Raw genomic sequence first — 26,936 nt, 5'->3', positions numbered from 1 at the left:
GGCAATTGGCAACATGTAGTAGACACTTTGGCTGTAAGACACACCGGCTGCATGATTGACCCTCAAAATGATGACAAAAAAAGGGTGAAAAAATGCAGGGCTCCAGGGTGCACTCCTTTTGGTAGCACATGCACCCAGACATCTCCAGAGTGCAAATAGACATTTTCATTGGTAATGGTCACACGAGTGCACCTTACATTTAGCAGGTCTCTCTATGAGTGTGTACTGTATGTATGCGTGTGTGGGGGCACTTAAATTATATGCTAGTGTACTGGTTCTCAAGCACTGGGTCGGGACCCATTTTTGGGTTGTGGACACATTTGTATGGGTCCCTTTATATTTGGTTTCCTACAATTCGTTTTTAATCATTATTTCAAAACATTTTCAAAAAACATTCCCGACAAAGCTAATATTTTCATGAATTAAAGACAAAATTCAGTGTTTTCAGTAATTTCATGAAGAAATAAACTAAAACATCTAAGAAATTACATATATTAGAATTAGAAAACAGATGTTTAAGAAGTAGTGAAAATAGCCGATCTACAGCTTGTAATACAAGCTGTAGATCGGCTATTTTCACTACTTCTATATGTGCTATTTTCATTAGTTTGGGTCCCGGGCAAACATCTAATTTCTCTTTTGGGTCACAGGCTAAAAGGTTTGGGAACCACTGTGCTAGTTCACCTATATGAAAAGGTTAAGCAATAAGCACACAGCCAACTAAAATGTTTGTCTGGCTGATATATCGGCCATATTGGTCTGGCTCTAGTTGAAATACGGCTCCTGGAACAAGACAGGTCTATAGGACCTGAGGCTACCGGAACACACATAGAAACTTTAGGAGAATCAAAGTTTTTTTTAATTGATTTCAAGATTCTCTTTTTTAGCAAAAGGCCTATGCACACCTCAGAAGTCTAGTGACAGGTGCGTAGGGCAATAAAGCATACTTAAAAAGGTTATCTTTGAAAAACAAAGAAGGGTCCCGCACATTGCCAGAAACTTGCCAAAAATGTTGCTCTTTAACACACACACTCTCTCACACACACACACACACACACACACACACACACACACAAACACACCTCTACAAGGTTGTGTGTGCCTGTGCCTTTATACAGGTACACAACCTGCTACGTAAATATGCATGTACGTGTATTTGGAATTGATGATAGGTGTTGGGGGGCTGTTGGTGGGGGGAAGGACAAGCCAAAACATGCACAAAAAGAAAAACACCAACTCAGGATTTAGCACAAGAGTGAGCTCAACCCGCATACCTGAGACGTGTCGAGAAAAGGGCTGGGCTGCAAGATAAACATGGGAGATATAGTAGGTTTGTCTCTTGTGGACGGAAAATGTCCAAATGTAATTCTATGATCAATCTGGTGCCCACTATAGTTTCTTGGAACAGTAACACCATCTCACCATGTTTTGATCCCAGCTTTAGTTGCAGTGCACTCAGAGTCAGAGTGACAGACGATTATTTTTCTGCTAACGTTATTTCATTTTCCCCATTTCCTCCAAACCAGCCAGTGGTGGAAAAAGTACTCACATTTTGAAAGTATCAATTATGCAATGTAGATGTAACTCTGTTACAAGTAAAAGACACGGCCCATTGTGAGCTGGAGGAAATGTATATATATATATATATATATATATATATATATATATATATATATATATATATATATATAGGGCTGAAGTGGACTGTACTGTACATTTTGTAATAGGCCTAATAATCAAGATCTACAAAGTAATTAGTAACTAAAGTTTTCAAATACGTGCACGTAGTGGAGTCAAATTACAATATTTGGATCCGAGATGTAGTGCAGTAGAAGAAAAAGTATTGGAAACTGGACATACTCAAGTACAAATACCTCAAAATTGTATTTATGTACAGTATTTGAGTACTTCCTTCGCTTGTTCAATGTGGATGGATGGGAGAAGAAAGACAGCTTAGAACTCACTGATGTGGCTGATGGAATCTCAAATGCCCATGCAACAGTCAAACATAATCATATCACTCCTGTCATGGGTTGGCCATTAAAACGCCACAGAGGGATGGATTGATAACGCAACAAGGCAGACGTTCAGGACAGAATCAGTCCTGATCAGAGACATGACTCAATTTGTCTAAATAATCAGTCAGACCGCAGAAAACCAGTGTCATAACTGGATGGGCAGATGCCTTACACGCGACCAAGGATTTCCAAGAGTTCAGCAAGTGAATTGCTACATGTTGAGACATGTCGAGACCCATCCCTCATAGTATGTTTTAGGTTTAGAATCGCACATGCATTATGCACTACAGCTATAAAAGGAGCAGTGACGCAACAATGACTAAACTGAACTGAAACACCAGGAATATTTTTTTAGGGTCCATTTGCAAGTACCGGTAAGCTACACAGTTCATTCAGTTTGGCAATGCTGGCATTTTTCACACACTTCATTTGATAACATAATCTACTACCAATATGTGAGGATGTGCAAAAACAAAAACACATTGTCTTGTTTTACGTGTGTCCTCCGGCCCACTCCCCCAAAACCATAAAACCACAGATTAAGCTCCTCACAAATTAGCCTACAGACACAAACTGGGCAACCATGCCAATATTTCTAAACAGAGTCTAGCTATTGACAATGTTCAGTACTACTACTACTGAATTAGTATTAGTTGAAGAGGAGGGCCCATGTTGGTGCTGAACTTGGAACACTGAAATGGTTTGAAATTGTGTGAGAAAACTGTAGTAACGGTTGTAAGCCCTGCAGTTGTGAGGATGTGTTGTCAAGCTTTAATGGGCTACCGGTATTATTTATCACCACAGTTCTTTTGTGAGCCTGGCTTGTCCACACGACTGCACAGAATAGTGGTTATGGGAGCACGATCATGCACTCTGCCGTGTCTCCCCGGCTTTGACTTGATGGCTATCTCACTCTACTGACAGTTGATACCATCCAGTAACTATACTGAACTAGGCTATAAACATGAAATGACGAAGGTCTCACTATACCATGACAATCCTCACTGCTCAAATAATAGCAATATGAATATTAAACACATGAGGAACAACGTACGCGAGGGTGCAGCACAGCTACTGTGTTGTCCATACACTATGCCATTTGAACATTTCCATCACTCCTAATACAACTTCTATCAAAATTGCTGTATTCCAGGAACGGGAACAAAGCAACGTGCAGATCTCGACCAATGACAATAGTTTGGGAACCTCATTAGATACAGTGAGCAAATATTTCCTAGTCGGACGGACATCAACAATCAGCACAACGCGCTGTCATCGGGACATGTCTGCTTGAAACGTTTCCTTTAATGAATCGCTTGCTCGCATCACCGGCAGTGAGGACGGCGTGTTGGTCGAGTAATTCTGTGCAAAGTGGCGGACTACTCTTACCATTTCACTTTACCAAGTAACTTACTCTCTACGTCTACGACATCAAAGAAAGCATTTACTAATCTCTGCACTGTATGAATTTTGGAAAAATTGTGCGAAACGTAGGTCAAGCTATATGAGTAAAGCATTTGTTTCTCTCATAATTTCCTTTAAAAAAAAGGGGGCTACTAGTAAACATCATAACTAAGCCCATTCATCTCTCCCTTCAAATTGCCCCCTGCTTTCCGCCCCCAGTCAAGTGAGCTGTATCTAGTTGACACTATCTCACCGCCCTCACTGTGAAGACACCGGATATTTTAATCTCAGATTATAATCTGGGGTTGGCTTGATGTGAGGTTTTGATCCTAAACTCAACCCTTCACAGCTGAAGAGGAGAACTCAACAAATTCAGTGTTATTCCGTTTGGTTTTATCACTTTGAATTTGAATCTGAACAGTCAATTTTGACAAACATTATTTATAAAAACAAGCATTAAATTATACCTATAATTGAGAGCTAAGGAAATTTAATTGACTTTGCCTCTACTTGGCTTTATGTATGAGTGAAGACAAACTTAGAAGCAACATTTATTCTCATCATACAGAGTGGATTAGATGGATAATCCCCACAAAAGAAACAATGAACAGGAGTCCAAATGGTTGCATTTCCCCCACTATTCTGTGGTAAAGAGAAGAGGATCCAAGACTAGCACAGTCTCTCTCCCATGTGCATGCGCACACACACATACACCTCTTTCACAGATCATTGCATAAACATAAACCATTTCATCTCAATTCTTTCAATTCCCCATGTGGAACTATGTATTAGTCAGGCAGTTAGTCATAGGCCAGTCCCGTCTTCACCCAACAAATCCCATTATAAATCATGATCAGGATATGGTGTGTGTGTGTGTGTGTGTCCGTTTGTCTGCTTACTACTACGTGCATGCATGCATTGTGCATTTGTAAGCATTAGCATGGGTATACTTCATTGTGTGTGTATCCTTCCGTACTTGCCTCTATGCTTGAATCCTTTTTATATGTGTCCAGCTGTTTAGGCCTAATCGTAGTTTTATCAGCCGCAGGTTCATTTCCTAGAGCAGCAGGGGAGGGGGGGGGGGGGGGGTTGAGACCATAGCCCCGACTCTCTTCCGTCCCCTTTGCCCAACACGCTGTTTCAGCTAATCAAACCATTACAACTGGCCACTAACCGAGAACAACATTACCATAATATGCAATTTCATCTGATTAGTTATGCATGATCCACACTTCCAGCGACATTAGACAGAGGCAGAGACAGACCGTCTGTGTGAAGGGGGGTGGGGGAGGGTGACCCCAATCTGACAATATTACACTGACATTCAGTAACAAATATGAGAGCATTTTGGGAGTTTGAGAGGAACTACTACCACTGAGGCAGCGATCCCCCCATTTCCCCAAAATACATTTGCTTAAAGCTACATTACATAGATGGCCCATAACATAACTACATGAGATCACATGACACAGAACACACCAACATAAACTGCTGCACTTCTGAATGTCTCATTATAAATGGTCAGACTTAACACAAAATGTTACCGGTTGCTGTCTATTCTAGTAGGCGAAGGATTAGTCCTTTTCTTCAATACCAGCGATCACAAAGTTCATCTCCTCCCATTTTAAACTGGCTACTCTAGATTTATGCTGCTCAGTTAATGATGAGAATATTTGGTCTGATCTTTCAAGACTAATCAAGACTGAAAAGTACATTGTCAGGTTTCGATCTTGCCTTTTTTTAAACAAAAACAACAACCTTGTATCTTCTTCCTCCCCTCTTAACTGATAATTGGACTTCATGTGCCTCAAAGCAGGACACTTAATTTTCCTTTCAAAATTAATAAATGCTTAATTCATGGTAATTTTTTCTTTTTCTTTCATATACATTAGCCAAAGAACCTTTGGTTTGGCATTGTGAGGGCGTGATAGCAAGCACAGAGTAAACACAGCTGTGTTTAGGGCTCTGGGGGAGATTTTCGCTGAAAAGTTGTGCCATATCCACCCGGCAAGACCACTAACTAGATGGCTGACTTTTAGAGAGCGCTTGCTGCATGGCTGACTGAATGCATGGCTGTTTGATGGCGAAATGCAGACAGACAGAGCAGTAGAAATGTTGCAAATTAAGATAATCATCCGATCGCGCTTCCAACCTGAGGCATTTTTACAATATATGAAAGACTGTCCTCCACCGTCAAAAATGAAATACACAACCACGCTGAATCGCAGACATTGCGTTGTTCTCATTGAGAACATGAACTACATCAAGATCCGGGAGCATAGGCATTGCAGTGCTGTTAACCAATCAAGTCGTGGAAAATGACAGTGTCGTTACGGAATCAGTGCATTTGTGCGTGTTGCTTCGTGTGTAGCGTCTTGTCGCAGATCTGTAAACAAAGCAGTTTTAGAAGAATCTTTACGAATAATCATGCGTCTTAATTATTTTGCAAGGAGTCACCAGTTCCGTGCCATTTCGTTGACAATCTTTGATCTGATTCTGAACTGGCCTTAAGAATCAACTGGCATCGAAGCAAGTTATGTTGTTATGCCCATGCATTCAAAGTTTAGCAACTGTAAACATCAACATTTGGCCAAACTCTGTATATATATGGCTCTGCCTGCAGCACTACCCAACTGAAAATTAGGACTGTGAGCATTCCAATGGGTCATAATGGAATGGGCAGGCAGCTGGTCCTCTTGGTTAAACATGAACAGGCTGCCCTTTGACAGGGCTGTCACTGAGAAGTCGTGAATGGCATTGGGGAGCCTGGCTGGCCTCAGTTAAATAAAATGGATGATCTGATGATTCTTGACAGGGAAATACCCATCAGATTTACAATTCACATGTTTAGCAAGTTATGGTTACTTAAAAGTACATGCACCATAGACACAATGTTATGAGCGGACTGTAGCAAACTTTGCTGTCCATTGGCCAGCAGCACGGGTGAGTCATCTAGCCTTGGGGTCCCACAGTGGGCTGTACTTGTTCCCCTCCTTTTCTCTCCAGACCAAATCTCTTTGTTGAAAGGTGTGACGTGTCGTGAGCATGTATGAATCGTCTATTTTCACAGAGTGTTTTCTTATTACCGGTATGTCTTGCACAGAATAGGACACTAGGTTTCATGTGTTTAAGGGAATTATGTCATGTTAGTCAAAACGACTGATTTACACTAAGATGACGGTAGTAAATCTTCATTGTTGACCAGCCAACCGGAGCTTCCGGCAATGAAATTGATCCTATACATGCAAGCTACAGAAATTTTGGCTTCTTTGAAGCCTAACACCACTGCCCTGCATAGCCCACGCTGTAGTCTTCTTACCAAGACTTGTCAGTTGACACCACTACTAAGAGCTGTCAACACTACAGAGCACCATGCTGAGTACTGGGGGTGTGCCTTTCAACCTCAAGACTAACCAAAGAGGAGCAGTCACAGTGGAGGCCGAGAGGACTGAGGTTGGATAGGTAGGTGGACAGTCAGAAGAAGGGGGACATCGTGAAAGAAGAAGCAGGAAAGCAAGCAAGCAGGAAAGAAAGCAAGAAAGAATTGTGTTGGCAGCGGAAGCTGTGGAATAGAAATATTGCAAGGCATTTTAAATAAATTAGTAGTATTCCTCTCTAAATAGCAGTGCCTGCCCTTATGGCAGCAACAGCCCATTATCTTAAGGGGATAAACACTACAGACTTCGAAATAAGTGGGCTTAAAATTACCATCCTAGCCAAATTCAAGGCTATTGGAAGAAACCCTGTCAGAAAACACTATAGGCTCAAATGTGAGATCTTGGAACCTCATTAGCCTATTTAATGTATTGAGTTTTAATTGGAGCCAGGATGTAGGCACTTTTCGAAATATTCATATAACCAAGCAAATTAAAGGTGAATGAGTTCAATTAGCTAACAATCTAAAGAAAATCACTTTAATTGTTGTCTACAGAATGTGTCTGTACTCTGTAGAGATTAATTGTGGACTAACCGTAAATGTACAAGATATATGCAGTATTATGCACCCAACTCAGGGTCAAATTACACAATTGACCAAATAATTTATGAAACTGTAATAACAACATATTGCTTTTTCAGGATCCAGTCACATCCAATTTATATAATAAATGCAATTAAGCCTATAGCTCCTGCCTCCAACTTCCATTCTGCTCCCCAAGGGATCCCCCTAAATTTGCAGGTGCAGTTTATCCCCAAATTAAGCTATACACTCACATCATAACACTGAGGACTGGTTCATGTGTGTGACCTAGTAAAGTAAGTGTCAGTAAAGGCAGGTCATGACTTCAGGATATTTGAGCAGAGCACGAAAACTGTAAGCCACTGACAAGATTATTTTCAGCTATACAATTAGAATAAATTAAAGCAACCAGGCAGTGTGAAACTATAAATTCAAGGTGTAAAAATAAATAAATAAATCTGGGTACAATACACTAAAACAATACTACCTCATAGCTAAAACCTATTTCAGATTTGTATTAATAAGTCATTAACTCGTGTTTTACCATCAGTAAATTTGGTATCTTTGATTATTGATCATTATATGTAGAAGGTCTAACTCTTCATTGTTTTGTCTTTAAATTGTTGATAATCCCCTTATGTTTGTTTTGTTTAAGATTCAATAATGGCAGGGGAATCAATAGCTTCACCACCTTCTAAATCTAAGTTTCAAGTGTGACATCACACTTGCGGGGAAACAAGTGAACAATAACTGTAATAATTGTTGAAAACAGAGTCACACCTCAATTTGACCACTGTAAATGACTGCATCATGATATTCTACCTTTTACAACCTGCTACTGTATATCTAGAACAGAGAGAGAATCCTATGTCAACAATGAGCAGAAAATGTTTAAGCCATTACAGGTTTGGGAATGTTACAAGCTACTAGCCTGAGGCCAGTCATTTCCAGAGCACAATAATCCTTGCTAGCCTGGATTTAGAATAGCACCTAATGGAAAAGGTTTGGGCAAGATCAACTTTCAAAATATGTAATGTGACAACATTAATTCCAAATACAGGTAGTTATTTGATGCCCTGCAATCAATTAGAATTTAGAAACCTTGCAACTGGAATTCAATGAATTTGACTGATATGAGTCTTACATTTTGGTTTACAGTGATCACCCAGAATTAGAACAGGTTGTAATTCTAATTATAGACTGCTATCAGTTTGGTCGTACTCTCAGACACAGACTCATTTGAGGGCTTATACCTTACCTCTCTATGTGTATAATATTACTGATGTTGCCACGTGTGAGTGGTTACTGTAATTTGAATCTGTATCTGAATTAGTCACTATGCTGTGGCCATTAAAGCATCAGTTCTACTCTCTGGGGACCCCCAGGGGTCGTGGGGACTGGGGACTACCCATAATTCTGACATGCTGTTAGTCTGACTACATGGCCGGTTATAAAATACTCAACCTGTCGCTTCCAGTGCGGTTAGGGTTAGGAGCATGGTTAGTATGGGGCCAGTCTGGGGTTCCATGGGGTCACCAGCAAAACTATATGTTGGCTATTCCACAATGCCAGATCTACAAGATAGCAGCTGCGAGCTTGTTGTACATCTGCTATTTTTGAACTTTTTTTTTTGGAAATGTTTGAATAATTTGTGGGGGGGGGGGGGGGGGGTCACACAAATCTTCAGGGGGTGCCTGGCCTGGAAAAAAAGGCAGTAATGTGGGGTCCCTGGCATGAAAAAGTTTGACAACCACTGACTGCATAAAAGCGCCATTGAAATTTGAAAATGTCATTACGACAGGAAAGAGAACATGCACCATAATCCATATGTATGTTGTCTCAGCAATGACAGCCAATTAGCAAGGATCTGACTGACTGCGACCCAAAAGATGTGGCACGGATGGTGGAGGATTACGTCATCGATAAAAAACAAGAGGACGTTTCGTTAGAGCTGTCCTCACATCCATTCCAATTCCAAAGCACATCATTGATGGGCTGTGGTGGTGGTGGTCAGGTCTGCCATACCTACCTGAGTAAACATCGAATCATTCATTCTAATGATGCATGCTGAGTAAAAGGGGGCTAGCAATAATTGCAATAAAAAGATTTAACAATAGGCCTTCTTCTAGTGAGTGCTGTTTCTACTCTTGTAATAAAGGGTGAATAATATGAACTGAAATTACGTCATATTCTTGCTCTTGCCGAAGAACATGATAGCTGAGCCTGTAGACGTGAATGCGTGTTGGCAATATCTGTGCCACTGGATCGAATGAGACAGTGGGTAACGCAACGCCGAACAATACCTCTGGAACTTGCCAACCCCCTGCTGACTGTCCAAAAATAATAACCATTAACACAATAAGGCTGTTCAAAACGAGCTCAACTAGAGATAGCAACATTGCAGCCAAATCGGACGCCCACCAGCTTGCAACATTCCTGCAGGACTTTAACACACGAATAAATAAGAGCTCTATATCGGGTAGTTTACTGCGAAATAGGAACGTACACGCCAGGTGTCCGTAGAATACGGTTGTAAAATGTATGACATCTGCAAATATGTAATGCATGCCTGTTCTGCAGCCACCACAGAAAGTAAGCTGGGAGACATTGAATGGGCTAAAGTAACAGTTAGCTAACACCAGCAGCCAGCGGCACACAACGCTGGTCATTTTATGAATAGACTTCCAATTTTTTGAACAAATTAACAATTTAAAGCTCACACGTATATTGCAAAGAACAGCATTTGATTTCACGTGACCACAGCCTTGTTGGGCTTCATTATCTAGCTTCGGTTGTGCAAAACAGCAAGTTGGGGGAAAAGTGACAGTGCTAAGCTAGCCTAGCTAGCTAGTTTAGTTGACTGTCTTCTAAAGAAGATCCTTTCATAAGCCATACAAAAATGACGTATAATTTTAAACAGGGAAAAGTGACGTCGCGACCCGTGTAGACACTTTCTCAACAGAAAATACGTATTTTTTTCTTTCTCTCTCCCTCTCTGCCTTGCCCGAAGCTCCACCACGGTCTCGGGACCTCCAGTCCTTACCGTCATCAACTGTTCCAGGGGCGTCCAGTTTTTTTGAAGGAATATGATTTGCTGTAGAAGGAAATGGTTCGTGTCGGGGTGGCACGGAACCTGAACATCCAAGTTCAGTTCACCCGCTGCGCGAACTCTGCTGCCGACCACCGAACCGGAGCAGCATCATCATCATCTTCATCACTACTTCTCCTCCTCCTCCTCTCCGAACACATCCAACAGACCGCCGGGGCCTCCTCCTCCTCTTCTTCCTCCTCCTGGCTCGATCCTCACACGAATAATCCACACGCCAGAAGAAGCCCCCACAGTAACCATTGGCTAGATACAACAACAACCAGTGGGGGGATTTCGGGCTGGAGAAAATGATATATCCCGTAATTCCACGCGCTCGTACGAAAGGCAAACGCGAAAAGACGATGTGGCCGGCATGAAATGTCAGGACAGATGACGATCGGACAACATGATAGACTGATATTGCGTCTCTGACTTTCTCTCCCAGGCCAGCAGCAGATCCCGTCCGTTGTCAGTTGCGCGCGCGTGTGTGTGTGTGTGTGTGTGTGTCTCTCTGCAGCTGCTTGCCTGCCTGTCTTGCAGCACAGAGGGGCTGATCATCAGCATAGCAACGTAATGGCGCAAAGCTCACAGCTAGCGCCACCAGCGCACAGGGGCGGGACCACGGCGCGGGAGGGAGGGCGTTTGTTTTTAAAGCTGTAAACTCCGTAGTACGACGGTGTAGCTTACCCACAACCACAAGAAGAACTGATCTGCAAGGTGACAAGTTGCTTGCAACCAGAGGTGGAACGTGACTTTATATCTACAAGCTCCTGCCACATTACAAGCGTGTAGAGCCGCTATTTAGTAGTAGGCATAGATTTAGATGCTTAGGCATGCTACTACAGTACATTTTTGGTATTGCTACTTTTACTTAAGTAAAATAAATAAATCTAGTAAGCGTGTAATTTCCACCATTGCTGACATCAAGGGAGGGGGGAAACAATGACAGGCGTAGTTAAGAGCCCAATTAAACCTATTTAAAAAGTCCTCATGCAAAGGAGAGAGATATACAGCTGCCAAAACATTTTTATTCAGGTCAAATCTGCTCATGAATGAGACATGTGAGACAACAGGTCTGGTGATATACAGCCTCTCAGTAAGGAAAGCCCACAAACACAAAAGATACTTTATTTTAGTCAAGTGGTGGTTGGGGACTGGGGTGTGTAAACAGAATGACAGAGAAAGCATGGGTGTAATAATAGCCTACAGTTGTTACAGTGTAAGTCATGTTATCTTCTATTATTGCCATATGGGATGACTGAAAGAAGATATCTCAACCTCCACAGTCCACACCATACAATCACGGCCACCACACACAGTGTGCACACACACACACACACACACACACACACACACAGCGTGCACGCACACGCGCACACACACACACACACACACACACACACACACACACACACACCCTGGAGGTAGGAGGCTCCCATGAAAGACAGCATTCCACTCAGAGACAAAAATATAATACAAAATATAGCTGCAAGCAGCGATAAGGCGGGACCAAGAAAGAAGACAATACGCAATAAGAACAATATGCACAAATAAGACTGACGAGCTGTGTTGACAGTACCGGGATTTGAACACACAACCTTGTGGTCCGAAGGCAAGAGCTCTACTGACTGAGCAACACAGAGACAATGAACATTTCATGCAAATTGCTCAAAAAACCAGGTATAAGCGTTTTTTAAACTGCTCAAAGTGGCAGAAGATCTGAAGGAGGAGCTGATCAAAGTGACACATGTGTTCCCCATGAGTCAAGGAACAAGTGGAAACAAGTGCCATGACTTTTGGACAAACGAGGCATGAGTTATGCCTGTTCAAAGGTTTCATATAAAAAAAAATGCCATAGTGCCCCCCTTTGACCTATTGGAGTAAGACTGCTTTCAGTGCTATTTGGCATGACCCTCTACCATACTGTACATACTGTCTGTAATAAGATTTCTTGTCCGTATAGGTCCAAAGTTCACGTGTAGAAGTTTTCGTGCATTTTGATCAAAGACCCTGGGAGGAGATACATTTAAACTGTTTTTCATATAATTCAAAATGGCAGGTGATCTAAAGGTCAGAGAGCAAAAGTTAGAACACGAAAGTTGTTCGGCATGAGGAGACACATGTGTATCAAAGTGTCATTGCCAACGGTCAAACGCCACCATTTGGCCAATCGTCATGGGCGTCGCATAGTCACCGTTTGGCATGGCCCTCTACCAAAATTTTAAGCAGATCCATGCAGCTATAGGTAATAACACGAATCTGCCCGTTATAGCTTAGTGCCACCATGAGGCTGAATTGAAAATGTTTACTTGGTATTTCTTATCAGCCTAGTGGGAATATGCATGCAAATTTTCACGGAAATCACACTTTTTTTAAATATTTGTATATATTATTACAAAAACATGATCATCATGTCCTATGATACTATAGTAGGAGGAAGATTTTGTTCCAAAGTGTTTTTATGTGACCATTAATACGGTTTTCACCGTAGCACCACCCACCTGAATTTAAGCCTCGCCCACAGCTGTGTGTTGTATGATTCATAATAGAGGGATTAAGGGATTGATTAGGACAGGTTATCATGTCACAAAAATTGTGTATTTTCGATTGGGCTCAAAATGCTTTCAGCCTTCAGGAAGAAACCAAAAATCAGACCCTTCAGACGGGTCTGAACAGTACTGTACTGTACAAGCCCTCCTCCCTGGCCTGTGTGTCTGTTAGGCTGTGCAACAGTGACACTTGCATGGTGGTGAACAAACGCTATTTTCGTGCTTGGACACAGCCAGGGACACAGGGACAGACCCAGGGACACAGCCACACACATAGCTGTCTATAGGAGTGGTCTGTGGTTGCACCACTCAAAAATACACAGGGAAGAGTCGGAAGACATACTATGAAGTTTTTCATATATGAAAGTGGTCAAGTGGAATCCACTTCCAGTCCAGAATGTAGGCTATTGTGCAAAACTGTTTCAAAGTCACATGCATTGGCTGAAACTGGTACAGAAAAAGGCTGATATTGTTGTCATCCAAGCTAAAGAGCATAGGCCTACTCGTCACGTGAGACCTACTAAATGTAATGATGTATGTTTGTTGGTATTCTTTTAGTCTTTATGAGAACAATCTGGACTTTGACCTAAAAACATTACACAAAGGTTAAACTGGCTTACATCATTCATGCTGTTCCATCACTGTCTAGTGTCTATTACCTAATTTACCTTGCCTGTAACTCAATTTCAAAGAACTGCAACTGCCATGAAAATCATCTGTCATAAACGGAACCGTATCCCTCATTAGGACAGACCGACGCTAACAAAACTGGCACGCAATATGGGCTGTGCTGCCCCCCTGTGGCTTGGACAAGAAATGTCACTCTTATAGGACAAACAATGGGCCATTGTAACTATGCTATTGGGGGAAGCCAGGGATGTAATGAAGTGCTGAAAACAAGACAATAAGCCCAGTGTTGTTGACATACTTATGCTGAAGTCTACTTTGTAGTCAGGGAAATTGCAGGGTACACTTACAAATTCAGTGAAAGTTGTCAAAAGTGGATATTATTCTTGCACATTAAATAACTTCCATATTCCTTATCTGCATTTTTTAGTGCATATTCCCAGCTTTGCAAAGTGAGAATAAATGAATATCAGTGTTTCAAAGCATTACGCTCTGACCGATTTTTGAAACTTACCCACACTGTAATCTTACCTGCAATCAGTCTGTTGATTTAACTCTAAATGTAAAAATTAAAAATAGAACCTGAAGGAATGCAAATCCAATGGCAACAGCAAATTAATCCTAATAGCCTACATCTTCACTTTCACCTTTTGACTTTCACTTCTCTCCTACAATCTAGGGCCTATAGGCTATACAATAACACTAAATTGTACCTTCAAAGAGGCTTGCAAGGCATTTTGTTGTTAGCACAATCTGCATTCACAGATTACGTATATTGCAAACAAAAAGTTGACCTACAATTTTACTAATCATAATTCATAAAACCATACTACTAAAGGCACCATTTTGCATCAACTTTCTACTTTAATGTCTACTTTAACACTGCAATGCAAAGGCATCAGTGTCTATCTGTAAGTGTTAATTACATGCTTCCATATTTAGTTTCGCCTGCACGGCACGTTTCAGAATCACTGGGTTGGGTGATGGACAAAATCAAATATCACATTTAAAATACCAATATCGATGTTGTGGCGATCATACTGTATTGTGGCAATAATACAATATATCCTTTTCTTCCAAAGTTCTACAAGCTCAAAACATTTTAAAGGCTATTCCGGGTATTCTTTTTTTCTTAACAGAAAAGTGTAAAATAGGGCTCATGTTATTAAAACACTTATGCGATATCACAATGTTAGGATATCCAAAATTCCATACAATATCAATATAATATATATTGCCCATACGTCCACAATGTCCAGTCTCAACCCACAATTCTCATGCTTTCTCCTCCTTCAGCAGATTGAGGATACGATCCCTCCTCGACGTGTAAGGTGCATGTCTCAGCTTGAGGAGGTGAGCAGGGAACAGGTTCCCGCTGGACGCATACATCTCTTCTCCCTTCTGTCCCATCAGTGAGCGGAGCGTCTTGTTCCTAGACAGGATTTTGTCATAGAACTCAACCCCTCCATTGGCGTAGGCACGGGACAATCTAGCCGCGAGCTGGTCTGTGTTGTAGTCCGTCCACTGGCTTATGGAATCCGAGGTGAGGAAGTACGACACGGCACCCAGCCCCAGGGCCGCAACATTCGCAACCGCACGGAGCAGCACGGGTCCAGTGTGGAGCGTAAAGACCTGCTTCAGAAACACGCTGTAGAACCATACTCCACCCAGACAAACGGGTGCCACTGCAGCGGCCACGATGGGCCCTCCGGACTGCAAGCGGGCAACTTCTCGCGCTATAGCAAACTTCTGCGCCTCAGCGGATAAAACCAGCGCTTGCTTCAGGGCAGCACCAGAGTCACTGTCCCATTCCACCACTTTGCCGTTAATAAAAACGGTGCGGTTGGTGATTCCGGCCGAGTCATCGGCTGTGCTGTTGAAGTTGGCGGGGATGCCGATATGAGCCCCTGCCGGAAGCCAGGGGACACCAGCACCAACTGGGTGGAAACCAAAAGAGGCAAACGCAGAGTACTTCTCGGGGGAGCTGACGCCATAGTCCTTCAGCACCTAAGAATTATTAGATTTATGAAATACAAGGTAAGGTAAGAAGGTATCCCAAAACACATTAGTCATTCTGAAGGTTAATTAACAATGTAAGCATTATAATATACTGAAAGAAATCCAAAACATAAGCAATGGGGTATGTAATTACCTCCTGGAAGACCTCATTCAGCTTGTCAGAGAGGCTGGCTGGCTCTCCTTGACGCCAGGCCTGGTAGAGCCGTCTATAGGACTTGTCAGGGAATACATGGTAGAACATGTTGGCCACAAACACCCCACTGCAGCTGGCAATGAGCAGAGGAGTGCGATACCTCTGGAGAAGCACATTATACTTGAGGAATGAAGAGGCCATATTTTATTATAGATAATGTACAGACATCAGATGGAGAAATCTGTGAAGAAAGACAATCACAGTAGTTTGTGAGTTAACCACATACATAAATGACCCTTAAGCCTATAGCCTGTAGACAGGGGTAAAGTATTTTTTGTCAGTTTTGTCAATAGGAAGCTGTTAAGGAAGCATTTTATTTTGTTTTGTTGCTCAAAATACGGACGCAGGGTAAGGTTACTTAATACCATTATAATGGTATTAAGAATTCAACCAAAATCAGACATGCTTATATATAAGCATGTCTGATTTTGGTTGAATTCTTCCCAAGTAATATTTCATAAGTAATGATGGGTGAGTAGTCAGTTCGACTGAATTAATACAGCATCTAACGTTTCACGTACGGCTGCACATGAAGACATCCATTCTACGACTCCCTAACTTTCTTATTCTGAACAGTACAGGACAGTCAATGACAGCAATTCATCGAGGGTGGCCACACTGACAACAACAGATGATAACACGATAATAAATAATAGTTTGAAATCGCTGTGATGTATTTTCCAACAATAAAGGAGACGAGACAATTAACATATTTAGAAGAAAAACTTACATGGTATGTACAGTATGTAGCCTACTTAACTTCATCACAAGGACAGGAGCAAGAGTACATATGAATTACACAGCCGGAAAACAGATGAGTCCTGTTGTTGCGCGACAGTTTTACGACATACGACCATACACAACACAACCATACACACAACTCTTCGTTCGACTTCGAGATCAGTTCGAGATCCATTACATTTATTTTAGCTGCAATAAAATCCATATGAAGTACGTCCATTTACTAGCAGTAAAATATATTTATTGCACAAATTATAGTCTAGGCTAGCCTATGCTTTATAATCATAAACCTAAATTGTCGTTTTGTAGTTTGAGACAAAGGTAGTATAGAGTCGTCCACCAGGGGTCGTATTTCATGCATAAGCCTGGTGACGCGAGGTTAGGGTTTTACAGCAAGCACCATGTAAAATAATAAGGGTAAAACTAAAACAGGATAGGTGGGTACTCCGGTAGCCTACTGCATGGGCATTGGGAACTATAGGACATCTGGGCACCTCGATGTAAAATTTAGAAAGCTACAATAACACTGCAGAGCTAAGTCGACCTGCAGCAGCAGTGCTACGGAGGAAAGCAGAACTGAACAGTCCATAACAGAATACATTACATTAAAACAGCAGCCACAGAATATTGCAACAGATCAGATAAGACTAGACTCAGAGCAGTACAATGCATAGGCTAATACAGAACAGAAGTGATCAGAGAACAGAAGAGAATAGAACAGAGGGCAGGCTATTGGCCATATTCAGACCGCAGCCATCATAGGCCTACCTATCCAAACAGAAAAGTCCTCTGTCTCTAATTATATTAAACAACGTCAAAATCACCAACATTGCAGCTGTAGGGAAAGCTTGCATTATCCTCTTTCAATCTGTAAAGTTTTTGTTTAATAATCCACCGTAGACATGTTATGAGCTACTTGGCGCCTTCAAATCATCAGAACATTTAATGAAATACAATTCTATACAGTACAATGCAAAAGAAAAAACAGTTTAAAAGGAATATGAAAAGTAGTCAGCCAGGGGGGGGGGGGATCACAGTTTCACCATGCAGGTTATGTAAGCCTACAATGCATTTACGTTTTCCCAAAAACTCCACGGTTCTGAGAAGCAATTCTTTGATGGAGCTGGTGACTCAATTTCACAGTCTGAAATAAGGAGATTGATTTTTGTTCTGGGCACCCTACACGTGCGCGTGCGCGCGCACACACACACACACACACACACACACACACACACACACACACACACACACACACACACACACACACACACACACACACAGAATACACACACACACGGATCGAAGAAAGCAAGAATAGAATATGTGTACAGTTGCTGAGAAGCAATGACCTGTGTTCCTTTGAGGTGCTCGATACGTGTCAAAATGCCCGCAAGCCATTATTAAATGTTAATGTGCGGCTGAGACTGGTGGGGCTTATATGCACAGAATGCAAGTGATGCTGGAGTCAGGACAGGTATTCCAGTGGCAAGACAACCAGTATGGTATATGGGCCGGGTTCAATTTACACTCTCAGTGTTACTGACCGGCAGTGGTGGAAAATGTACTCGCAGTAAAAGTAGCAAAGGAATTAGTACAAAAGTAGGCCTATTGGTATAAAAATGTACTTCAAGTAACAAAAGTAGAAAGTAATCATTATGCAGAATGTTACATTTCAATGTGCCTGAGGTCGATTCTAATAACGCCTCTAAATCCTGACCTAAGGTTTCTGAAAAACTTCAAATATTTATATAGCAGCATCAAAGATTTAACATTTTTGAATACTGTGCATACTGTACAGAACCCAAAAATGGGTTCCCGGCCTGAGGGGGTTAAGAGGTTATAAGTAAATGTACTTACTTTCCACCACTGCTGACCAGTTAGGTCTTGTGTAGTGTGTAGTGTATTGGCCCTTCTGGAAAACCCACCGTTGATCAAACCATATTGTCAAAGAAATATAGGCTAAGGAATTTTAATGAAAAACATAAACAATTACAAACAAATATTACTTCTTGGCATGGATGTGTAATGTTGAATTTCTAACATAACTTGATTAGCTCTAAGCCAACAGTCTCTCATTTACTATAGGGTTGTGTACACAACCATCGGTCGGGTTCCAGTAGTATACACTGTACAGGCCAACATGGAGCCCGACCGATGCCAGGTGTTTTGGTCCAATTCTGATTTAGATTTTGGAGAGTCCTAGACCTATAAGCAATGGCTGATATTGAACCACTTGAATGCTACATTTGTCAAAGAAAAGAGTGGGAAACACTACTGTAGGTGTGATATTGCTAAAGTAATTGTGATAATAAGTAGGCTATACCTTTGAGAATGGTCGAGAGGTATAGCCTCAATTCAGATTGCTGAATGATATCATACCTGGAGCATCTAATGGTCATAGCACAATGTTAGTGTGCCAACCTAATTTAGACCTGCAGAACTGGTCCTCATACACAGAGAAAGAGGACAGAGAGAGAGAGAGAGAGAGAGAGACAGAGAGCCAGAGAGCCACAGGCTCTGATCCTGCTAGAGCAAAACAGCTCTGCTGTCTCCATGGTAACAGATAGGAGGCAATGGATGGTGTGTGCGTGCGTGCGTGCGTGCGTGCGTGTGTGTGCGTGTGCGTGTGCGTGTGCGTGTGCGTGTGCGTGTGCGTGTGTGTGTGTGTGTGTGTGTGTGTGTGTGTGTGTGTGTGTGTGACAGACTCTTTGGATAGCTTGAATATGGATCAGCCAGAATCAGGTCATCCTTATAAAATTAGAATCATGGTTCTGTTCTACTCAGTTCTGGTCTACCTGTTTGTTTAGTTCAGTTCCGCTCCATTCCATTGGTATAGGTTTGATATGTTGCTATTAATTACTTGAAGTTATACTGATCTCTTTCGTATTTATTAGTGTGTTTGCTAATAGGCAACCAGCAAAAATACCCAAAAAGTAATATCTCAAATCGACCAGCGTCATTGAGAATCATGCCCATGGCGATATGGTTTTGCTAAACTATATTTTTCATAGTTTAAATTGATTACAAATACAGAAAGGGCCTTTAGTTTTATCCAACTGAAACCTGGGCATCTGGATGGCATATCAAAGGTTTACCAGTCAGCCAAAGGACAAGCTTCCCACCTACTCCTATTCTGGCTTAGCCAATCCAATATTCAGCTCCACTGTAACAAACTGGCTTCCAGCCTGTGTTTGCCAGGAAGCACAAACTCTCCCCCAATTATTGATATGATTTATGTAACGGCTTAAGACAGAGGCGATCAAGGCTCTTAAGCATAAGGATGCAGTCCACGTATATAGCATGTACCAGACAGCAGCAATCTCTTCTACGTCTCCGTCCGTCTGTCCGTCTGTCTGTGTCTCTGACACACTCTCTCTCTTTCTCTCTCTCTCTTCTGGAACTCCTCTTCCCATAAACCCCAGTGTAGGGTCACTAGGCAACAAGCAATCCAAGCACACTGATCAAGGAATGGAGGAGGAGTAATATGTATGCATGCCTGAGTGTGTGTGTGTGTGTGTGTGTGTGTGTGTGTGTGTGTGTGTGTGTGTGTGTGTGTGTGTGTGTGTGTGTGTGTGTGTGTGTGTGTGTGTGTGTGTGTGTGTGTGTGTGTGTGTGTGTGTGCGTGCGTGCGTGCGTGCGTGCATGTGTTTGCGTGCGCCATGCAAGGTTATTATTATAGTTAACTAAAACTAACTATTAAAAACACTAAAACTAAAATTCTAAAAACATTTCCATTAACTGAAAAAAAACTAGAAAGGGAAAAGAAAAATTATAACTGAAATATAGGGCTTTAAGCAACTAGTCGACTATTCAACTAGTCGATTAGTAAATCCACTAGTTGACCTTGCTGGTACTAGTTGACTAGTCAACTAGTAAACATCACTAGAAGTGAAAGCCCTAAACTGAAACTGTATTGTGTTTACAAAACTGATTAAAACTAACTGAAATAATAGACAAAATGCCATTAGTTTTCGTTTTTGTCAATGTATTAAGCTTAAAGTAAGCCTACCACTTCACCACTTTTCAATCTATCTTCATATAATTGGTCCCCATTGGTCATGATAAAATACCACAATTTATTTCTACTCGGTCTGTATCTCATACAGAGGGCTGTGTGCAGTTCATCGTTAGGCTGCAGACTTTTGAGTGGTGCTTACGGAGTTGATGTTGTTGAATTGAATTGAATTGAATTGAATTGAATTGAATTGTGTGCCTGGCTGACTGTATGAGCACGAAAACAGCATGGTTGTTTTTCACCACCTCCTGGGTGTCTGGAGCTTTTATTATTATTATTATTATTATTTTAATATATCGTGAGAACGATGGCTTCCATTATCGCATTGCAACCTTTCAGGAATAGAAAGCCTGCAGTTTCTATTAGCTTGGATTCCCCATCGATTATGTCACTGGTGGACAGGTTTAATAATAATAATAATAATAATATCTCAAACTTATATAGCGCTTTTCTGAGTACCCAAAAACGCTTTACATGGGGGGGCTCTACAGAGGTAACAACAAACCAAAAACAACTTTAATAGAAAAAAAAAAAAAGAAAAAAAAAAAGTTTCTGAACTGACTGCCCACAGCCCTCCTATGAGACACAGACTGAGGAAAATAATTGTGCTATTTTATCATGATTATTAGTGAGGACCAATTCTATGAAGATAGGTTGAAAAGTGGTGAAGTGGTCCTTTAATCTGTATCTGAATATTCTTTTTTTAAATGCTATCTGTTCTTGAGTTTTTATTCCACAATACTTACTCTGGCCTTTTCAATCCTGCATCCAACTTATTAACACTAAAACTAATAATAACTAAACTAAAACTAAGTGATGTTGCAAAAATATGAAATAAAAACTAGTAAACCTACTCTGAAAACAAACTAAAACGAACTGAATAAGAAAAAATACGTCAAAACTAACAAAAACTAAAGTATAATGAAGAATCCAAAACTACTCTAACCTTACTGTGCACGTGCATGCTGTGCGTGTTGGTGCATCATTGCCATTTTGTCAGACCGGTGCTCAACGATCCATGGTGTTGAATGGATTAGACTTCCAGAGGAGGACATGATAAGAGCTGTAACCTTTTGACTCTCTTCCAGGGGAAATCCACAGTAAAACAGAATACCAGACAGCTACACAGTTTCATGAACATATATGACCAAATGCATAAGCATACATTATATTGGTTACTGTTTAGGCCTGAGCTTGATTAGTCGAATGGCCTATTTTTTGTGCAGGATTAGACTGAGAGATTGGCCTAATTTGTTATATTAATCAATTAATAGATTCTTCTATGCAATGGTAGACTCTGTTCTTCTAAATGGCAGTGAATGCTGGACCCTGACGCCAACCCTGCAGAAGTCTCTAGACGGGTGCTACATCAGAATGTTGCGTGCACTGCCGTGCAGTAACATCAGCAAGAGTGCACAATTGCACATGTTACCAACAAGATCCTGAACCAACACCAACACATTGGGCATTGATCAAGAGGACGTCCCACATTAACATACATGGCCAGCTGTACTCAAGAAAGACGCAGGAGCTCAAAGTACCAACGAACTGGCCAGATGTATGGAGAACCGTGAAGACTGGAACTCCGCTCTGAACTCGGTAGAATATGCACCTGGCTCGCTGATGAAAAACTATCTTTACATCTAGGAAAAACTGAATCCATTCTCTTTGGATCAAATAGCAATCTCAGCAAGGCAGATCCGGCTTCCAGCGTAATCAAAAAAGTCAACCAAAGAACAAGATTCCTGTACAGGATCTCCTCACTGGTCAACAAAAATTCCTTGAAGACCCTAACAAGAGCCCTAAGGTTTCTTTGACTATGCATGCAAGTCTTGGTAACACAGCACCTCAAAGGCCCTTAAAACAAGGCTCCAGACTTCCCAAAACAAACTCAGGCTACTCAGTCAGGCTACTACTAGGCCCCACTCCCCGGAACCACCTCACCCCTGCCCCTTTAGGCTGGAATTGCTTAGGGCTGACGACAGAGTACAGCATCTTGCAATGGGTCTGGTCTACAAGATTTTCTACAACACCATGTACCTGTCTAAATACTTCCTTAATGTCAACAAAGTCCACACTCACAACACCAGATGGAGTTCAACAAACCATGTGCAACCCAGATTAGACTCAAACAAGGGATTAAATTAATTCCACTCCTATGCCACTAAATTGTGGAACGCCCTACTGTCCTAGAAATTTAGCACTGTCCCGTCTGCAGTGGCAATGGTTTAGTCCTCAGTGTGACTGTCATTAGGCCTACCTTTGTTTTCTTTGCATTGAGCTGGAGGCTAATCTTCCTGCACTCCTTTTCTACTGCCAGTAGTAGCTCCCTTCCTTTCTCGACTGTATCCGAGATTAGGGCGATGTTGTCTCCATAGTCGTCAGTGACCATGATGGGGTGTACTCGCCTTGACTTCCTCGGGACCAGAGTGAACCCCAGAGCCTCCTCTCTGCCATTGATTGCAAGTCTCAGTGCATGCTCCAACAACGAACAGGGTTGTCGCAGGTCACAGGTTTGGACCTTGACTGGAGTCTGGCTGTAGCTTGACTCTATCATCTGGACCAACTTTTCTGGAACTCCGTAGGCACGTAGAATACTCATGAGTTTCCCCCGGTGGATGGTATCGAAAGCCTTTTGGAAGTCAATGAAGGCGATAACCACTGACAGGTTGTACCTTACCCCTTCCAATATCCTCCTCAGTGCCAGTATCTGCTCAACTGTTGTTCGTTCTGTGAGTTTCTCAGTAGGGGGTCTTGGTGACTTGTGAGCTCAGGCTGATGCCACGGTATAGTTGTCCGTACAGTACAGTACAGTACAGTACAGTACAGTACAGTACAGTACAGTACAGTACAGTACAGTACAGTACAAGTACATCATCGTACAGTAGTCTGATACAGTATGTTTGTTTGTTTATATAACACTTTAACAATTTAATTAGAAACTAACCATATATAGTGTTCCTATATAGATTTTATTTTCTTCACACAAAATTTATAGCAAAAAAATGTATAAACCAAATATACAAGCTCACAATGCGTCGCATATACCAACGCATCGCGTTGTGAGCTTGTCAATCAGCTAAAGCTTTCCCCACAATAGCAAGAAACTGAAAATACACTAGCCCTGAGGGACTCCGCTCAACCACATGGGTTTTAACTTAAGTGGTTAAGTGTTTAAGAAAATGTCCAACCCCCTCTCTGTTTTTTTTTTCCTTTTTCTTTTAACGAATCGAACGCTGGACATGGGGAATCAATATTCAAATTAAGTTCCCATCATCACGCCAATCAGTCAAGCAGAGTGAATCAATGATTCACTCAATCAGTTCAGCGCCTCTTGATTGTTTCTGAGAAGTCCTCCAATCAATGGAGCAGCTCTCCTCCTCACCCCAAACATCACATGCTGCTGCCTCTCTCCCTGATACTGTAGAATCCTGTAACTCAGTGGTTTTCAACCCATTTCATATCAAGGCCCATTGTTTATTCAGCATTTGAGCCACGGATCACCATTTGTTGAGATTTAGCCTCGCAGACCCAAAACGAAAGAATATTTTGTTATCGTTTGATAATATTTTGTCCACAATTCCATGCTGTATTGATGTGGTATACTAAGGACCATAGGAGATATAACGGGCAAACGATCCAAACTATCCTTCTACTATCCTTGTTCTGTGTTTAACAATCATTTTACTCTTGAGAGTGTAAAGTGAAACCAAATGGACCCATAAGGGTCCATCTGGTTTCATCTTACACTCTTAAGAGTTAAAAATGTATGGGTCCATTTAGCTGGGGACCACCCATGGAAGGACCCTGGTTGATTGCACTGCTGTAAGTGATGAATCAGATTCCAATATCTGGAAAAAGTTATTAGTAACGTTGATGTATAGGCCTACTTTTTACTTTCTGGAGATGGCGATAATACTACAGTATTTGTGTGACCTTGATCAAATTTTAACAGGTTATCTCAAATATACCCGCCAATTATACGGTCATTGCTACAGAGCATTTGAAGTATGGGGATCCTCTGGAAATCCTTCCTTCCATCCATCCATCCATCCATCCCTCCCTCCCTTATAGGCGCTGTCCTTCCTTCCTTCCTTCATGTCTTTCCTTCTGTCTTTTCAGCCATATGCTGCTGATCATTAAATTAATCTATTGATACATGACTATATTGACCTTATTACTGTATGTGCACAGCAGCATTCAAGGGAAATTATGTTGGATTGTAACACTGCTAATGCACAATGTGTGGAAAAAATGTATACAGTGTGCGTGCGTGCGACCGTGCGTGCGTGCGTGCGTGTGTGTGTGTGTGTGTGTGTGTGTGTGTGTGTGTGTGTGTGTGTGTGTGTGTGTGTGTGTGTGTGTGTGTGTGTGTGTGTGTGTGTGTGTGTGTGTGTGCGTGCGTGCGCGAGAGAGACTGTCTGTCAGTCTGTCTATCTGTCTGTGTTTGTGCTTTTAAATACTGAATGACCATCAATAGTGTTTCCTGGAAATGCTGCATGGTGTGGGTGGGGGAGAGAGAGAAATGCCCATTTCATTTCATGGCCATTAGTCACTATAATGTGAGTTGTAAAAGCAGCATCTAATGCCTGTGGCTTATAAAGACAAAGGCTCATATTGAGCTCTGTTTCCTTGCTTCAATCAAATTACATACATTTCTCTCTCTCTCTCTCTCTCACACACACACACACACACACACACACACACACACACACGCGCGCGCGAACACACACACACACACACGCGAACACACACACACACACACACACACACACACACACACACACACACACACACACACACACACACACACACACACACACACACACACACACACACACACACACACACTTGAATCATATTCCTAAAGTGCTCTATTTTACAGGTGATTTCTAGTCTTATAGGCCTACTATTGATTTGCTGCCCGACATTCCTGAGGTGTCAGTGTTGACATGTCATTACAGTTTCAGGACCATGTAGGACAGGTTATGTACAATGCATTACCTTTTCCCAAAAACTCCACGATTCTGATGAGAAGCAATTCTTTGATGGAGCTGGTGACTTAATATCACAGTCATATATAAGGAGATAGATCTTTGCTCTGGGCACCCTACACTGTAAAATCCTAAGTGTTCATTTAGAGTAGCCCATGGCTAATAAGTCAGACTCATATCACACGCCGAAGGATATATATATTTTGCCAAGGCAGATTTGTGTCTGGCTTATTAGCCAGGCTACATTTAGAGTGCACATGGTATATGGAACCGGGGCTCTATATCTTGTGCCACCACTTACACCTTATCGCTAAACATTTTACTATTTTGAAAAACCTTTTAAAATAGTTCAAATAGCACCGATCTACAGGCTCACAGCGTGTCGATGTAAGGGGTAAGAGGTAGTGTAACACATAGGGTATAGACCATGGGCCCGTAAAGGTCCACTTTCAGAGCTAAATGAACACTCAGGATTTTATTTGAACATAAGTTTGACTCCTTCGCTCCAGATGCACTTTACATGCAAAGGATGAAAAGAACAAAAGATCAAAAAGGTCAAACACACACCTCATTCCGTTCTCTAGTCTAGATTGATCAGAATCTTATCTATCTCCCTGACCTCCAGTTTAAATCAACAAAGGCCTCATTGGAGTCTCCCAGGGTTCTTCAAAATGCTTAACCTGCTGCTTTATCGCAAGAAATCTATGAACAAAACACCATAATATGGTTAATTGGTTATTATACTGTATTTGAACTATAAAATAGACCTATATTGGATAAAAAACCTGTATGTAATGTCTAATTTAAATGTTAGGACCACTGATTAAAAACAAAACAAAAAATATAAAATGAAAAGGATATTTTCTCCATTTGAAAATGTAATTAAATCCACTGGAAGAGGGATTGGCAATCATGGTCCACCATGATAAATAATACCTACAAATTCGACCTTTCATCATCATCATCATCATCAATGACCATGCGGATGTTGTCCCAAGATGACTAATTGCTAATTTGACGGGAGTATCCCTTTAAACAACTCGCCAGCCGCGACATAACGGAACAGTCCATTCTAGACGAAAAGGGAGACCCATATGTCCCACGAGTCAGCTTTCTAACGGCTCTCAAGACTGCACGCGAAATGTTTGCTTTTTAATCTAGGTGAATATTTTACATGCACATTTCCCCCTAAATCAATAATACCATATTCCGTGAAATCGAGTCATTTGTCAATATAGATTCCTTAAAAAAACGAGGGACACCCCTTCAGGGCTATTCTATTTTTAGTATCAGCTGTTGCAATATAAAGATTTGCTACACAACGTATTGT

General features: G+C 41.6%; 2 protein-coding genes across 6 annotated transcripts in view; both read right to left on the bottom strand.

Moving 5' to 3' along the window:
- ptpn4a (protein tyrosine phosphatase non-receptor type 4a) overlaps positions 1-10,952 on the bottom strand; it is a 106,876-nt gene extending 95,924 nt beyond the window's left edge. For all 4 annotated transcript variants that reach the window (XM_080786317.1, XM_080786319.1, XM_080786318.1 and 1 more), the window contains exon 1: positions 10,424-10,952. The gene's annotated coding sequence lies outside the window, so the exon portion shown is untranslated. The remainder of the gene's footprint in view (positions 1-10,423) is intronic.
- A 3,675-nt stretch (positions 10,953-14,627) lies between these two features.
- Positions 14,628-16,662, bottom strand: tmem177 (transmembrane protein 177). Of its 2 annotated transcripts, none has more exons than XM_080785432.1 (3): positions 16,587-16,662; positions 15,797-16,037; positions 14,628-15,651 (listed from the first exon to the last, which is right to left on the bottom strand). In XM_080785432.1, exons 2-3 carry the CDS (start codon positions 15,995-15,997, stop codon positions 14,920-14,922), a joined length of 933 nt encoding a protein of 310 aa, XP_080641558.1. In that variant the 5' UTR covers positions 15,998-16,037; positions 16,587-16,662; the 3' UTR covers positions 14,628-14,919. The 2 variants fall into 2 exon arrangements, with proteins under 2 accessions (XP_080641558.1, XP_080641559.1); XM_080785433.1 differs by having other exon boundaries at positions 15,797-15,958; positions 16,587-16,616.
- Between the last annotated feature and the right edge of the window lie 10,274 nt (positions 16,663-26,936).

Source organism: Protomyctophum bolini, assembly GCF_963924005.1.
Source record: "Protomyctophum bolini genome assembly, chromosome: 16".
Taxonomy (NCBI): Eukaryota; Metazoa; Chordata; class Actinopteri; order Myctophiformes; family Myctophidae; genus Protomyctophum; species Protomyctophum bolini.
This window is presented reverse-complemented; position numbering and strand designations above follow the sequence as displayed.

What these genes read in the sequence shown, in the direction of transcription:
- tmem177 (XM_080785432.1), bottom strand. Translation starts at nt 15,997, where the DNA reads ATGGCCTCTTCATTCCTCAAGTATAATGTGCTTCTCCAGAGGTATCGC. An exon ending in TGAATGAGGTCTTCCAGGAG is followed by an intron (nt 15,652 to 15,796) that starts GTAATTACATAC and finishes AATAATTCTTAG; the next exon opens with GTGCTGAAGGACTATGGCGT.